We start from the raw sequence: 15,005 nt of genomic DNA, 5'->3' as shown, positions 1-15,005 counted from the left end.
TATTGTCATAAAATGTCTAGTTGACTATAAGATATGATAACACCAGTGGGAATCATGAAAACAAGTAAATATTTTAAAAGAACTAATAACATTGGCAAAGGAAGTATCACACATATATATCACCTAATAACTGCTTCTCGTTCTATAAAATTTTGGTTCTCAATCTTCACTGCTTACATTCCTATGCATGCAGTAACATGCTACACATGTTGTATCATCTAAGGTTCTCAACATTACGGTTGCAACATGCTAAGATCTAATCACTATAACTACTACTAGTAGGAATTACCATTCTTGTAACCAAGCCATAGGATTCAAGCAATCAAGCTCTTTTGCACTCTTCCGGTCTATCTTTGTAATCATTGGTGTCACATTTTCCAGACCCTGCAGATAGAAATTGTTGTTTATATTTCCATCAATAACTAAGTTCGTAATTTAATAATTTGCATAAACACACTTATTTTTCCATTCACTTCTTCTATAACGAAAGTTTTGCAAGCTAGTAATAAATAAATATTGATCCAAATTTGTTGGAATTGAGTTTAAACAAAGAGAGAGAAAGAAGGATTTTTAAGAAAGACATAATGGTTTGAAAGAGTTTAAAATTGTTATTCAAAATACTCATATTTTGTTTGCATAAGTGATGCCAAAAATTGGTTACAAGTCTACAATTTGATCTTACAAAGCATAGATTGAGTTGTCAAAATGAAGTGCATGATAGTTACAGTATCTGGCTTTTATATTAGGCAAACTAAACATGGCAGTGGCTGCATTGTGCAGTTGCTATTCTTATCAAATTGGGAATGTAAGATAGCTATAAGAAACATTTGACAATTCAAATGAGTTAATCATGAGCTGAGGTTTCTACTGAATGCAACAGGGGACAACTTAGTATTAGCAGTGCAGCAACGTTAGCAAGTAGTGATAGCATCAAACTTATCATTTTACAGTTCAATGTCAATTGTGACTTTTAGCAGTATATTTTCTAGTGCATTGAAACAAATTCTCAGCTACTAATGTGAACTTTAATTCTTGGACTTGATAATTTTGTTGACAAAACAGCTATAGAACACTAAAAGCAGCCCCCTCATTGTTTTTATAATGATACCCCTCCCCTCCCAAGTCCCAATCATCCCTCTACAACATCGTTTTAATATCTTAATTTCATCTAACTTTTCTGGTGGCAAAAGATTCTTCCATTATTCAATATTCTGTCATTCTTTTCCTTTGAATTAACTAATCTCACATCAACAAAATCCAGAATACACATATTTACTATGCTATTAGACATGTATGTAACAATCTAAGCAAGCAATCTTACTTAGTTGCTATCCTATTAGACATGTATAAACTCTAAAGATCCAAGAAGGCATATGCTGCATAAGAAATTTCTCTGAACCGAAAAGAGAACCAAAAACAATACCCTGACAGGTAAGCTTTTTGGTTCTAAGAAGGCACTATCGGAACAAAAATTGAAGGGAAAATAGAGATGCAGATGATGAAAACCACCTTGACATAGCCACATAATTTCCACTGCAAAAACTAGTGAAGGGTATATACATCATAAATTGAGCAACTAGTACAATCCAGCTTGCCATATATCATGAAAAGGTAAATAACCAATAACTAAACAAAGAAAGTCAAAATTTCCTTGCTTCTACAATGAGATGCTCACCAAAATCATTCTTCATTCCAGAAAATCATGTTCTAGATCTAACAAATGAAAAAATCAACGCCACTTCATTTGTCTGTAAACTTACATCCAACGATTAGCAAAAAGTAATAAACATGTGCAACAAGTAGTCAAAGAAAGTATGTATCAAGTCTGCCCAAACTTTGAGTGATCTGTCTGCAAATTTGGATCCAACAAGAAGAAGTTGCCAAGTAAGGAAACACCCAAAATAATCACAATGACCTGAACTTTTCTATGCCTACATGAAACGCAAGGATTTAAAATAACTTACAGAACAATAACCCGCAAGGGCAGAACTTCGAAGAACTGAATTTTAACAGGGCTGAACCAAGCTCTCAACATAATCATTGGTAATGGCAAAATGATTTTTATCCAAGATGTTAATGTGCTCAACACTATTAACTCTCGGGTCATACAAAACTATCTTAGAAATGTCCCCGTTACTTGCTGTAAGCACAAAGATATCTCCATTCCCACATATAAACAAAGGCAACGGCAGTTCAACATTGATATGCTGAAAACTAATCTTTAGCATTTGAGTCCAAGAGATTTCATCTCCAAACTCCTTCATTTGCCACACAATAAAATGTGTTTTCTTGTAATCATGAGAAAGATACAGACAATAACCCCAAACATTCAGACTTGGCATGTGACTGGGGAGCTCATCAATACCATTAGGCAGCTGAATCTGTTTATATGTCTCCGATTTCAGCTCAAGCGAAACAATCACTAACATATCAAGTGTAACAGCACCCCAATCATAAACACCTCCCTTAGTGTTCTGGAGTGCAAGCCAATTAAGAGTGCCACCGACGTACATGCCGTCCTCTTCAATAGCAATTGGAAAGGCAGGGAAACTATCGATGTTCCTCCAAGAACTGCTACCGAACCTATAAACTTCCACAGTTGTTTCCCAAGAATTATCGGTATAGTTAATGTAGACAGCCGCCACCTTGTAACCGTCACTTGACTCATCATACCCGAACCCAAAAGAAGCATCCGATTTGACATGTAAGGGCGGCGATTTCACCGAACTAAACCCTGTGAGAGGGTTCCATAAACGGAACTGGAAATCGTGGGGATAATCTTCATTGCCATCCCAAATACAAACCAAACCGTTGCAAGAACCCAAAACCCAGCCTCGAACGCCTAAAGAGTGGCAACCATCTTGAGCAGTAAGAGTGGAGGAAGGATTCCGGATGAAAGATTCAACGCTACTCAACACTACACTCACTTCTCCTTCAGGGGATATTTCTCCTAGCGTAACAAGGAGGTTGGCATTTTTGGGCGATCGCTGAAGGTGAAGTTTGACGAAGTGAGGATTGGAGATGATGGAGTTCCATGACTTGCACACAAGCTTCAGGCGCGTGAGAGGCTTCGCTGGAATCCAAGAGAGGATCTCCATCTCCAGTTCGCCGAAGAGGAGCGGCTGTGGTGCTTGTGGCGGTGTTGGGTGTTGAGCCGCCATGTCTTCGGAAGTCGGATTACAACCAAGAACTGAAATGCGATTACAAGCTTAAAATGAAAATTATGCAGCAACCCTAAATCTGAAAGCAGTTATGGAAACTGAAAATTCATCTAGAGAGCCCTCCATTAACGACTAATCCGATCTGTGGACGATGTCAGCAAGAAATAGAAAGAATAAGGCATTGTTTATTGAGATGCAAAGAATGAGAACAAATATGGCAGAAAAGCTCACTAGCTACTCACCTCCCTGACCCGCGATGCTCCTCTTTCTATCTGGTAGTGTTTGAAGGAACGAGAACCCCACCGGAAGATACCATGGACTCGGCACTCAAGCTCTTACCGGAGCTCACTGCTGCTACCCAAGACCAAGAGCCTAATTTTTCGCCCTTCTCATTTCCCTCTCCTAGTTTTTTTTTTTTGGACTGGGCCTCTCTTAGGTTATATTTGACGGGACAACAAGAACATGACACAAAGATTCAGCTTTGATTTTGCGTCCTTGCGGAATGTTCCCAATTTTTTGGTCATAGTATGGGCCGGCAGTCCGACCCACACACAACAAAAGGACTGGACCCTTACCCAGCTGGCCCTTGCTTCTTCTAACCGTGATAGTCTCCGAGTGTTAGTTCTAAAATTTTTTTTTAGCGACTAAAAAAATGAATATATTTTCTGCTAAAAATTCAATCAAATCTTGCAGAGGCAACAATCACTCAGTATAAGAAATATTGCAATGCACGGCAGTTTTTGTCATGTAATCTGCCGCTGCATTTACAATCCGTTGGATTAGAGCTAAATTCACAGTCTAGACCTGTTATTCAGTTTTTGGATCTTGATGGTGAGATCAAGATGAACACTCGAAAGACTCTAAACAATAGTATGATATACATGGATGTAATCTATTTGACTTCTTTAAATCCACAATTCTAAGTCAAATAGAGACCACATAATATGACAAAAAATTCACCTCTAATAGCATTTTTTTTTTTGGTCAAGACTTCTAATAACATTGACCTCAGAAAAAATATTTGAGCAACTCTTAATTTAATTAGGTAAGTGATCCCCTAAAAATGTACCCAAAACCAGCCACATACCAAAAAATCAAAAGTTAGTTCTATACTTCTGAATAGGACTTTTTTTTTCCTGGGGTGAATTTCAGGCTTTATGGATTAAAGATTAGAATTGGACTGCAAAGTGATATTCAAATTAGCACATTGGAGTATTGGACCAAGAAACTTTGCGTCGTTAATGTTTTTTCGAACACTTGCCTTGGGCTAAACTTCAAACCTTTTCCTGACCAAAATACATCTTTGTATGAATTGACTCATATATATCGATAGTGTATATCTACTAAGTTCTGTAAATGAAACCTTTAAATGCATAAGTACCAATTATCAATGAACCCATTGGAATATTCTGATGTTTAAAAGGAAAAAAAAAAAAGGCAACTTGTTACAAAACTAGGACATTTTTATGAGTGTGAACTTGTGATAGAAGATCGAAATTCTGCGAGCATATACTATCCAAATTTTGTGATAATATCTGATCCGATTTGAATATCGAATATTGCTATCACATCTGCTGATCTGATTTGATAGACTCAATAAGAAAATTATCATCCGATACACCCTATTCTCAATTTATCATCATCTAAATTTTGAAGATATATTACTGAATATCGGTATAATATTTTGTGGTCCATGGTGACAAATTTTCCTCCGAATTTTCTTCAAAAGAGAGGTAGCCTAGCTAGGCCTAAGGTTATGGGAAATATTAATATGAACAATTAATACTACTATCTTTAAAGAACATATTAGAATTTTCACTTTAAGGATGCGATTATATAGGTTCTCCTAAGTGGGGAAATACAATTCAGTTATCTATTAGGTAAATCCAACCTAACTAGTAGCCGTCCATTACCATAAAGGCATAAACCATCTTACTATGGAATCCTCATTCAGACTTGAACTTGTTTGGCTGCACTTCCTTTTATTTTACTAAGCCTTAAATATAAAAGCATGGGCAAGTTCAAAAGAAAAAGAAAGGAAGGACCCTCTTGTAATAGTGTATGGTGTTACATGCGCTTGACAAATTAAGGGAGAGAAGGGGTGGTTCTGCTACGTGTTAATCAAATAGGGCGTTACCGATTCTGGGAAAATTGGTAATATAGGGGCAACTACTATTGCTCCATATGTTTTCTTTAGACTGTGAAACAAAAGGAATGAATCTATCCCTTTGGTAAAAGTTGAATTAAATGAACTACCATACTCCAAACACAAGTATATACACATTACATAATAATAATAATAATAATAATAATAATAATAATAATAATAATAATAATTAAGATGCATCTTATAAATATTATATCATATCAAAGACTGAGGAAAATCATGGTTCATTAAGGTGGTACTTGCATTGTAACATGTGGCAGAAGTGCAAAAACAAGTTATGATATTAGATTTCTTTATCTGAAAGCTTTGGATATATCATATTAACTGTGATAATAAATCAAGCACCTTCTGATTCAATGGGTAAAATTTATAACTTGTTAGAAATGTGGGAAAACATGTTTGTATTAGTTAGAACTTGGTTGTTAAATCATAAAATTAAATAAGCCTTTTTCTATTCACATTTGTTGACTGAAATAGTTGCATAACATTTTAGTAAAATATTTAGGTATTCCAAAAATACTAATGTTCCAATATACAATTGAGATCACTGAAATACGAGTATTTCTAAAATACCTGAAACTCAAGGTATGCCCTTTCCCACTACACCTAAAACTTACATAATAATAATGCATAAGAAAGGTAGAGAGCTAGAAGCTCTAAATGCTCCAAATTAGGCAGTGGTTGGTTTTCTCACAGAACATGGACCCATATTTCAGTGCATGTCTCAGAAGGCATGGGATTGTTATTGGACATTTTTCTCCTGTATGTGGAGCCAGCCAGGGGGAACAAAAATACACAAGCTCGAGCCGCCACGTGGCCATGTCACCCTGCTTCTGTAGTTCATTAATAACATAACTGCAAATCTTACATTATAAATAGTAGTATTGTTATCCACATTATCTAGACATACAAGTAAAGCCTCTCACATAATCTGTTTTATAAAGTCACATCACATGGCTGAATTCACAGCAGATTTGCATAGTTTTAGACCTTCTTTTCCTTTCTTAGATATTAACACTATGGAACTAACAAATGGATTCAAAGGGGTGATGAATGTGAATTCACATATCCTAAACAACAACTCAAGTTTGCATATGCAGGACTTTTTAATGCCTTTCAACACAAGTCACAGCTTCATAAGTTCTCCAGAATCTGAATTTTCAGGCCTTGTCCATTATGTTAATCACAGTGATCTTCCATCTTCACTTACCATATCTTCAGCAGATAATGAAATCCAACAAGGTAAAAAGCGCAAAGCGGTTGATACGCCGGACACCATGTCAGCAAACTCAACTCCTGCAGTATCTGAGAGTGGCAGCAACACAAAAAATGTATGTTTTCTTGAAATTTTCAATTCACTTTCTTTTCTTTTATTGGATCTTCATTGTTTGACATGTATGCAGCATAGATGTTCATTTTCACTGCATGTGTTACAGAACTATGGAAGAGGGAAGAGAGGAAAAAAGAATGAAACAGAAGAAAAGAAATCAAAGGAAGTAGTTCATGTTAGAGCAAGAAGAGGCCAAGCTACTGATACTCACAGTTTAGCAGAAAGGGTACCATTTCTAATACCCTCTACAAAGAAATAAATGAATGTGGACTAATACATATTTATCATTTAATAAATGTAATTCAGGTTAGAAGAGGGAAAATCAATGAGAAACTTAAATTCTTACAGAACATTGTCCCGGGATGTTATAAGGTAAAGCAGATTCTGATTTTTATATATCTTAGTTACCCAAAAAAAAAAATCTGATTTTTTTAATAAACTTGCAGACTATGGGAATGGCAATAATGTTGGAAGAGATCATAAACTATGTTCAGTCCTTGCAGCATCAAGTGGAGGTAAGTGATGATCAGAATAGCAAAGTATTTTTGTTGTTATAATTGCTGGCAATGAATTCATGTTTGATTATACTTTGCAGTTCCTCTCTATGAAGCTTAATGCAGCAAGTGCTTTCTATGACTTCAACTCACAGACAGATGCTTTCGAAACAGTGCTGGTGCATGCTCACTGAATTGAAATTCTCATCACTATATTATTTATTTATATGTAAATAATGTTTGAAATTTGAATTGTTGCAGAGAGCAAGGGCATCAGAAGCAAAAGAGTTGGCGAAGAATGAGAGAGAGGGACATGGCATTCAACCAACTTGGCCTTATTGCTTTTAAGTTTTAACCACACAAGTCATGAACCATGAAGAAGTTATATATGTTTTTCTAGTTCCTACCATTTTAGAAGATCATTTGTTTCCATTCGTTCACAATTCTTGTTTGTATAATCCCAACAACTCAATTGAGCCAATACGTGATGTGTTCTTGAGTGAAAATTGAAATATATTATAATAATAAAATATGATGAAATCCCACTGGCTAGCCACAAATCTTAAATGGAACTAAGATCTGCAATAGATTAGTTATTGACCTATACGTGAAAAAAAATAAAATAAAAATGATGTAATAACTTTAATAATTAATTAATTTTAAAACCTCATGACAAAACTCATTTTCGATGATTTTAATCATTTGGAGTAAAAAATTCTAATCATATTAGATGCACACAAAAATTAACTACCAAATTAATTATTTGGGTAGAATTTATATTGTAATACAAAAATATATATTTTCAATGATTTAAAAATATATGTATTAATACACAAATATATGATGATTAATTTAGTGACTAATGTTTTGTGCGCAGATAATATTTTGAAAATTGTTAGGTGTGATAGGGCTGGAAGCGAGTCAAGCCAACTCGAGCTCGACTCGTTAATAGTTCGATAAGCTGAGTTCGTGAGCTGATGAGCTAAGGTTGAGCCTGTAATTGAGCTCATAAATTAAATGAGTCGAGTTTGAGCGTGAATAAGCTCAACTCATTAGCTTGTGAGCTGACTCAATTATATATATACATTTTATACACACATATCCTATATACATTTAGTTTATACTTTTAATATCATATATATACATATAAAATAGGAATATATAATTTTACATATATTAATGTTCTTATTTAAAATTTTATAATTATTTTTTATATGATTTTGATGTAGGACATAAATAAAAAATTTATAATTAATAGATATATAATATATAAAGTTAATATTTTTTAATATATATAAGTTATAATTTATTGATATAAAATTATAGATTATGTTTCTGTTATTTAAGCCAGCTTGTGAGCTCGAATTGGCTCATGAACCTTCAGTGAGCCAAACTTAAGCTTAAGAAATAAGCTCAATTGTTAATGAGTTGAGTCGTGGGTTAATCTCAATTTTCGTGAGCCGAGCTTGAGCTTGGTCTAGCTCGACTAAACTCGGCTCACTTCCAGCCCTAGGTGCAATCATTCTCATGACTCTCTCATGCTCGACCAATTAAACCTTACTATAATTATCAAATTAAATTGATTTAATAACAATGACAGCAGCGGCATCAAATGAAGCCCCAGAAGCATTGAATTTCAAATTGCAGCTAATGCTATTATTGAATTCAATCAATATAGTGGCTGTAGTTCTATTCCTTTGTCATGAATAATCTCTAAGGCTGAAAATTGACTCGACGATACACTTTACTTGTTATATGTGCCTCTCTTTCTCTCTCACTATTCAAAACTCTGGTAATTAATAATGTAAGCAAGTTTTTATGGTGTACAAAATCTGTTGACTTGATTGCGTTGGTTTCTACCAAGTTCCACACTGAATTGTTGCCATAGTTTGGAGGCCCTACGGCAGCAATTATGTCGGTAAACTGAAAATTTAATAGTATTGTTAATCCGTTTAAGCAGTGTAAATACAACTACTAGAGTACTAGTGCGGAACAATATGGCGACCAACTAGAGAGCTGAATCCAAATCGACCATGGAACCCACCTACACTTAAAATCGTTGTGGATGTTGGCAATTCATTAAGTGAATGATTGAGGAAACAAAATATTTACAACATATTTGGTTGTCATCAAACAATGAAAGGGGAAGGGAGGGTTAGATGCATTGCATCATGAAATTGGGAGTAGATATGGGCCACGCCATGCTCAAAAGAAGATGGGCAATGTGGGTTCTCCATCACTTTTGCTTTCTGAGGTCTTAGCTTCACTGCAACTCTCTATCTATTTCCTATTTGACCCACTATTGACCAAGCTCTTTATTTGTCTCTTAGATAGTTATATTAAATGATGGGTCCCAATGCAAGACCCAAGTTCATAGAAGGGGTATATATATTCCTAATTCGAGGGACATATGTTGGAGAGTTGGAGGTAGTTGTTCAGGGGAGGGCTAGTACTTAATTCGGGAAAGTTAAAGGACTTAGCCACAGTGGGCGTATCTTGAACCTCTTTCAAGTAAAATAAACTACAACTTATTGCTTGTTAGATGCTCTTCGTATTTATAGAGCCAAGTAATAATTTAGCTCTTGAAAAATTGTGGTAGACAAATCCGTCAAGTACTAAAAGAGCTCTTACATTTGTGCATTTGTCATAGTTAATGGATATGAATTAAGTTGTTTAATTTAAAAATTTTAAAAGACGAATATATCTATGTTTCATTTGTTTTTCGTCAACTTCGACAGATGTGTCGAAATGAGCTTGTATCACAATCTCATTTGTGGAGCGGATACGATTCCTCTCTCAAAGGATGAACTCGATTCGGAATTTACTTATATAGTGTCTCGATTGAATTGATGTATTGTAAAATGGTATTGAAGAGTGAATTGCAAAGTGATCATAAAAAAATTTGTGCAAAAGATGAAAATAAAGATAAATAAGAATAAAGAAAATAACAGAAAAATAATAAAAATAAATGTAATAAAAGATACAATGAACTTTAAAAAATGGAAATAACCGAAGGAAAATAACAAAAAAAAATAAAACTTAAAAAAAATAAGAAAATGAAAAGAAAATAAAGAAAAATAAAGAATTTGAAAGAAAATAGTGGTGTCATTCAACACTCACATGCACAAGTATTTCATTTTTCCGTGCGTCAGTGTGACGAAAAATTTCTGTAGAATTTTGATGTGACTTTGAAGTAGGTTGGAATGCATGATTATTTTGACTTCAACCTTTCTATTTATAGAGGAAGGATTTGACAGTTGTTCCCCGCACATTCACTATGCAGCTTGTTCTTTACTTTTCACCTCATGTTCTCTATTCCAACTTGAGAATCAAGTAATAGTCAACTCAACTCGAGGGTCAAGTAAAAGCCTTAATGTTCAAGGAAAAAAAGTAACTGCTTTCTAACTTGTTTTTCACGTGCTGAAATCCTCAACTTCGACTTTGTTTATGCTGAAATCTTCGACTTTGACTCTCCTGCTAGCTTTGACAATCTTTGACTTTGACGTTCTTACACCATATTTCTTTGACTTCGACTTGCTTGCATCTGCATATGTTACTAGCTCCAACTCTTTAGATCGATACAAGTATTCGAAACTCTATAGTCGAAACTCATTTAAGTCGAGAAAACTATCTAGCACCAACAAATGTTGGCAATCTTTGACTTCGACTCTTCTTGCTCAAGTCTGCACCTTCAACTTAATTTTCAGCCTAATACAAACTACTGTCGACATTTATCTCAGTGTCGAAAAACTCATTCCGAAGGCCAAACTAATTCTCTTACTAGTTTCACCTAGTTATTCAAATTGACACAATTCTTATGTCGACCTTCAAAGAGTCGACATTTAATTGAGTCGAAATATCGATTTTGAGTGCCAACAAATGCCCTTTAAAACTTATTATTTTGTGAAAAAAAAACAAGTTTTATATATGTTTATGATGGGAGCTGGACCATCAAAGGTTCATAAAGTTTGACCTACTACCTCCTCAAAGGTATTGCATTGTCATTTAAATTGTTCTCGTTATCTCTTATACTTGCAATTTCACCTGCATTGCAATCGAAGCCATTTCAATCAAAGAAATCACAGAAAGGGACTTACTCTCAAGTTGCTGATGTCGACACTCCCTCTGATCGGGAAGTGGATCAGCCTATTCATGCTAAAACAGAAATTCTTTAGCTTATTGTTAGTTTGTCTGCCCCTGTTCCAACTCCGATTCAGAATCCACCATTGACAGCAGCATCTCATACTTCGACAACTTCTCCTCTGTTATCTTTCTTAAGTTAGCATCATCTATTAAATAAATGTTCACTTGCTATCTAACTTTTATACCCTTCCTTTTCTAGGTTTGCTATACTCCTCTTCCTAGTGATGCTGAAATTCACCAAGAATCTGATCCTGGATATGGGTCAGGATCGACTACTGCAGCTAAACTTCTACTACTGGACTATCGACATAGAAATTTGTCGACTAGGACATGGAGTCGACACAGAAATTTGTCAACCAGGATTAAGGGTCAACATAGAAATTCGTCGACAAGGACATAGAGTCAACACAGAAATTCGTTGACCAGGGTATAGGGTCGACACAGAAATTCGTCAACCAGGATTAAGGATCAACACAGAAATTCATCGACCAGGACATAATGTCGACACAGAAATTCGTCGACTAGAACATAGGACCACTTTTTAATGTTCCTTCTCTAGAAACTAGATATTTGATTTTGATGACATCAACTTCAACCTGAAAAATATCATGTTTGAAGCTTAATAAGTTTATTTGTGCAAATCTTAAGAAAGTAAATCAGACTTCTCAAATTCTAAGGGATCAAGATCATATATACAATCCAGTGCACGCTCCCCTATGCACTCCTTTCTCTCAGCCATGTAGCCTGAGAGTCGAGCCTAGTGGCTCGACACTTCCATTAGATGGTTTTTTTGGCGGCCAAGTCCTCCTTGGCCTTAGGGACCAATCTAATACCATGGGTCCCCACATAGCACCCTTTAATGAGAGATTGGTCACATGTGCTCATATCAACGTCTAGTGGTCGAACACTAGATCGATATTCCTTAATGCTAATATTCATCTGTTTGACATAGTAAGGTCCATCGTTAGCTTTGATCTCTCCAATCCTTCCATCTTCATCCCTTTGCCTTAGTAGGAAATCTAGCACATCTTCCCCATCCTTTGAATAAATTGGCCTTTCGGCTTTAAACATGTCAATCTCGACTTGACCCTTTTCATCGACTATGTCGACAGCAGCCATATTAATCGAGCAAATCATTTTCTCGATTTTAGCAAAGTTTAAATGTACTTGGTAGGGATCTGTATCCACCTTCATTTTTGGTTTCTCAGCAAACTTAAGTTGACCATCCTCAATCGCCTTCTAAATCAAATCCCTAAAATATACACAATTATTAGTATGATGTCCAGGAGCTTGATGAAATTTACAAAACTTCCGATTCTTGATTTCTGTTACAGAAGGGATTTGTTTTCCCTCAGGGAGAACGAGTTGCTTGTCTTTTAATAACATGTCGAATATTTGATTTGTTTTAGTTAGGTCGAAAGAATAACTTCTTTCTCCCAATAAAGGAGATTTGTCTTTTGCTGGATTAAGAGATCGACATACATAGGGAGGTCCATCTTTTTAATTCAGCTGTAAAAGCAGTTTCATTATTCGACTCTTCTTCAACGATGCATTCTAAAAAAAGTTACTTCTTTATTGAGAAAGGATTTTTTTCTCGCTTGACTCAAATTCCTCTTTTTCTTTATTTAGTTTCTCAATTTTCTTAACCTTGTCATCTAATTTAGCTATGTTGAGGAACTACTAATTCACTAGCTTCTTTCGAATAGAAAAGTCGAGACCATTGATAGCCATTTTGACTACTCCCGGTTCCGGAATAGGAGTAAAATATTTGTTTCTCATATTCTTGAAACGTATTAAATAGTCGTTGATCGAGTCACACTTTTCTCTATTGACTGTGAATAGATCAGTCAAAGTCACATTTATTTCTCCTTTAAAGAATTGATCATGAAAGCCTCTTTCTAATTGTACCCAACTATGTATCGAGTTGGATTGCAAGTTTAAAAACCAAGTAAAAACATTCTTTGCCAAAAGAGGAGGGGAAGTATTTTATTTTCAAATATTCATTGCTTGCCAACTCCCCTATTTCGACCATATAACGAGCAATATGTTCGACAGTCGACTCTCTACTTTCTCTTGAAAACTTAGTGAGAGATTTTGAAGCTTTTATGCCCCTTGAAAATTCAGCTTGCAAGACATAGTCATGGAAAGGAGAAATAAAATAGGGCTGATTAGTTATTCCTATATTCAGGCCAGCTCAATTCAATATTTGTTCGACAGTCTGAGTAATATTTTGCTCATAAGCCTGAGTAGCATTGTTAGCTCTAGCTTCATGCAATATCTTGTTAGGATCTTTCCCTCTATTCAATGTTATTGGAGGATTGTTTACATTGGAACTTAGAGGGATATTATAGGGTCAATTGATAATTTATGCAATATTATCGACACATCGAGCTACCCGCTCTATCCTAGCAGTATTGTTTTCAAGAATAGGGTTTAAGACTGTAGCCATCTGCTGAGTCAGCATATTAACTAAGTCATGATGACTATCCTTTATTTGCTGTCGAAACACAGCTAATGACTCGACTGCGTTTGAGGGATTTATACTTGTAGGAATGTGTCTCGACATCTTAGGGATGATAAATTCTCCCCTAGCTGTAATCATCGACCTTCTTGGTTCAATCGACACTTGCCTAGGTATCAAAATTATATTTGGAATGGTATTTTTTCCTGACACCATAGGTTGAGGTTGCTGCTTAGGTATCGACTGTACGGGTATTGAGTGCACGGGTATCGACTACATGGGTATCGACCCTAAGTGTAAACCCCGGATAATTAATAAATATAAGCCAGTAAATTAATTATTACTTAAAAAAAGTAGAAAGTTAAATTTTATAGTTTAGAATGGAATAAATAATTAAAATATAAATTTTGACACTAATATTAAAGGTTTCGGCATAAAATTAGGCAAAACAGGTCAAATCGAGCCCAAACCAGGTCCAAGGCCCAACCCAACATCACATTAATGAATGGCTTCAGCCACTCTCTCCCCCACATTATAAGTTTCACACTGGAAACATGAAGGGAGAAGGGGAAGAACTTCAAACCCTAGTCCCAAATTTCATCTCATCATATCTCTCAATCCGGAGCTCCGATCACCACACCGTTAAGCCCACTAACTAATTTGGTAAGGAATCTCGGTCTCACTCTCAACCTCTTTTTTTTCCCCCAATTTTCAAAAATTTGGATGTTTGGTTATTGAAATTTGATGTCTTGGTGTTTAGGATCCAACTAGCTTGAGAAAACCATTAAGTTTTATCCCATTGGTGCTTGGGTAGGGTAAGAACCTCAAAACTCTTATTGATTAGTGAATTAGCAAGCTTGGATGTTGATTTTAGTGAATATGTTGTGGATTTAGATTAAATAATGTTGTTTTGGAGTACCTTGATGATGTTGGGAGCTTGATTCTTGAACCTTGGTGGCCAAAATTCTGTTGGAGAGGCTTTGGAATTGTGGGCACTTGAGAAACAGTGACCTTGAGGTGTCTTTGACTTAGGAAGAACTCGGCCAAGGTATGATTTTGGTTTTTCGTATGCAATATGTAATGTCTTGTGAAAACTTAGGCTAGATGACCTAGGATAAGATGAACTGTGTGTTTGATGTCTATTTAGTGATTTTAGTTATTGTAGTATGTGTTGGATTGATGTGGATATTTGGTATGTTGGTGAAAGGTATGAATGTGGTGTATGATTGATGAGGTGATGGTTTTAATG

General features: G+C 35.4%; 2 protein-coding genes across 7 annotated transcripts; one reads left to right on the top strand and one right to left on the bottom strand.

The window, feature by feature from the left end:
* Positions 1–71: 71 nt before the first annotated feature.
* Positions 72–3,565, bottom strand: LOC107630332 (F-box/kelch-repeat protein At3g23880). 6 transcript variants are annotated; one of them, XR_002359250.2, is made up of 4 exons: positions 3,404–3,565; positions 1,965–3,303; positions 1,761–1,849; positions 72–384 (listed from the first exon to the last, which is right to left on the bottom strand). XR_002359250.2 is itself a non-coding variant. In XM_016333430.3 (3 exons), exon 2 carries the CDS (start codon positions 3,159–3,161, stop codon positions 2,007–2,009), a length of 1,155 nt encoding a protein of 384 aa, XP_016188916.1. In that variant the 5' UTR covers positions 3,162–3,303; positions 3,404–3,545; the 3' UTR covers positions 72–384; positions 1,965–2,006. The 6 variants fall into 6 exon arrangements, 2 of the variants coding, with proteins under 2 accessions (XP_016188916.1, XP_016188917.1); XR_001618248.3 differs by having other exon boundaries at positions 1,676–1,849; positions 3,404–3,545; XR_015907353.1 differs by lacking the exon at positions 1,761–1,849 and adding an exon at positions 1,510–1,542 and having other exon boundaries at positions 1,922–3,190; positions 3,404–3,539.
* Positions 3,566–6,220: 2,655 nt separating this feature from the next.
* On the top strand, positions 6,221–7,684 carry LOC107634393 (transcription factor BEE 1-like). Its single transcript, XM_016337905.3, has 6 exons — positions 6,221–6,659; positions 6,765–6,884; positions 6,965–7,030; positions 7,105–7,173; positions 7,254–7,331; positions 7,414–7,684. Exons 1-6 carry the CDS (start codon positions 6,282–6,284, stop codon positions 7,498–7,500), a joined length of 798 nt encoding a protein of 265 aa, XP_016193391.1. The 5' UTR covers positions 6,221–6,281; the 3' UTR covers positions 7,501–7,684.
* The last annotated feature ends 7,321 nt before the right edge of the window (positions 7,685–15,005 follow it).

This window comes from Arachis ipaensis, chromosome B3, assembly GCF_059453495.1.
Source record: "Arachis ipaensis isolate K30076 ecotype BB chromosome B3, ASM5945349v1, whole genome shotgun sequence".
Lineage (NCBI taxonomy): Eukaryota > Viridiplantae > Streptophyta > Magnoliopsida > Fabales > Fabaceae > Arachis > Arachis ipaensis.
The sequence above is the reverse complement of the archived record's forward strand: the minus strand, read 5'-3'. Positions and strand labels throughout refer to the sequence as shown.

Excerpts from the sequence above, each read along its gene's own strand:
- LOC107634393 (XM_016337905.3), top strand. The coding sequence starts at position 6,282 with ATGGCTGAATTCACAGCAGATTTGCATAGTTTTAGACCTTCTTTTCCT. Across the intron at positions 6,660-6,764 it reads GTGGCAGCAACACAAAAAAT|AACTATGGAAGAGGGAAGAG; the intron begins GTATGTTTTCTT and ends CATGTGTTACAG. Across the intron at positions 7,332-7,413 it reads ATGCTTTCGAAACAGTGCTG|AGAGCAAGGGCATCAGAAGC; the intron begins GTGCATGCTCAC and ends GAATTGTTGCAG.
- LOC107630332 (XM_016333430.3), bottom strand. The coding sequence starts at position 3,161 with ATGGCGGCTCAACACCCAACACCGCCACAAGCACCACAGCCGCTCCTC.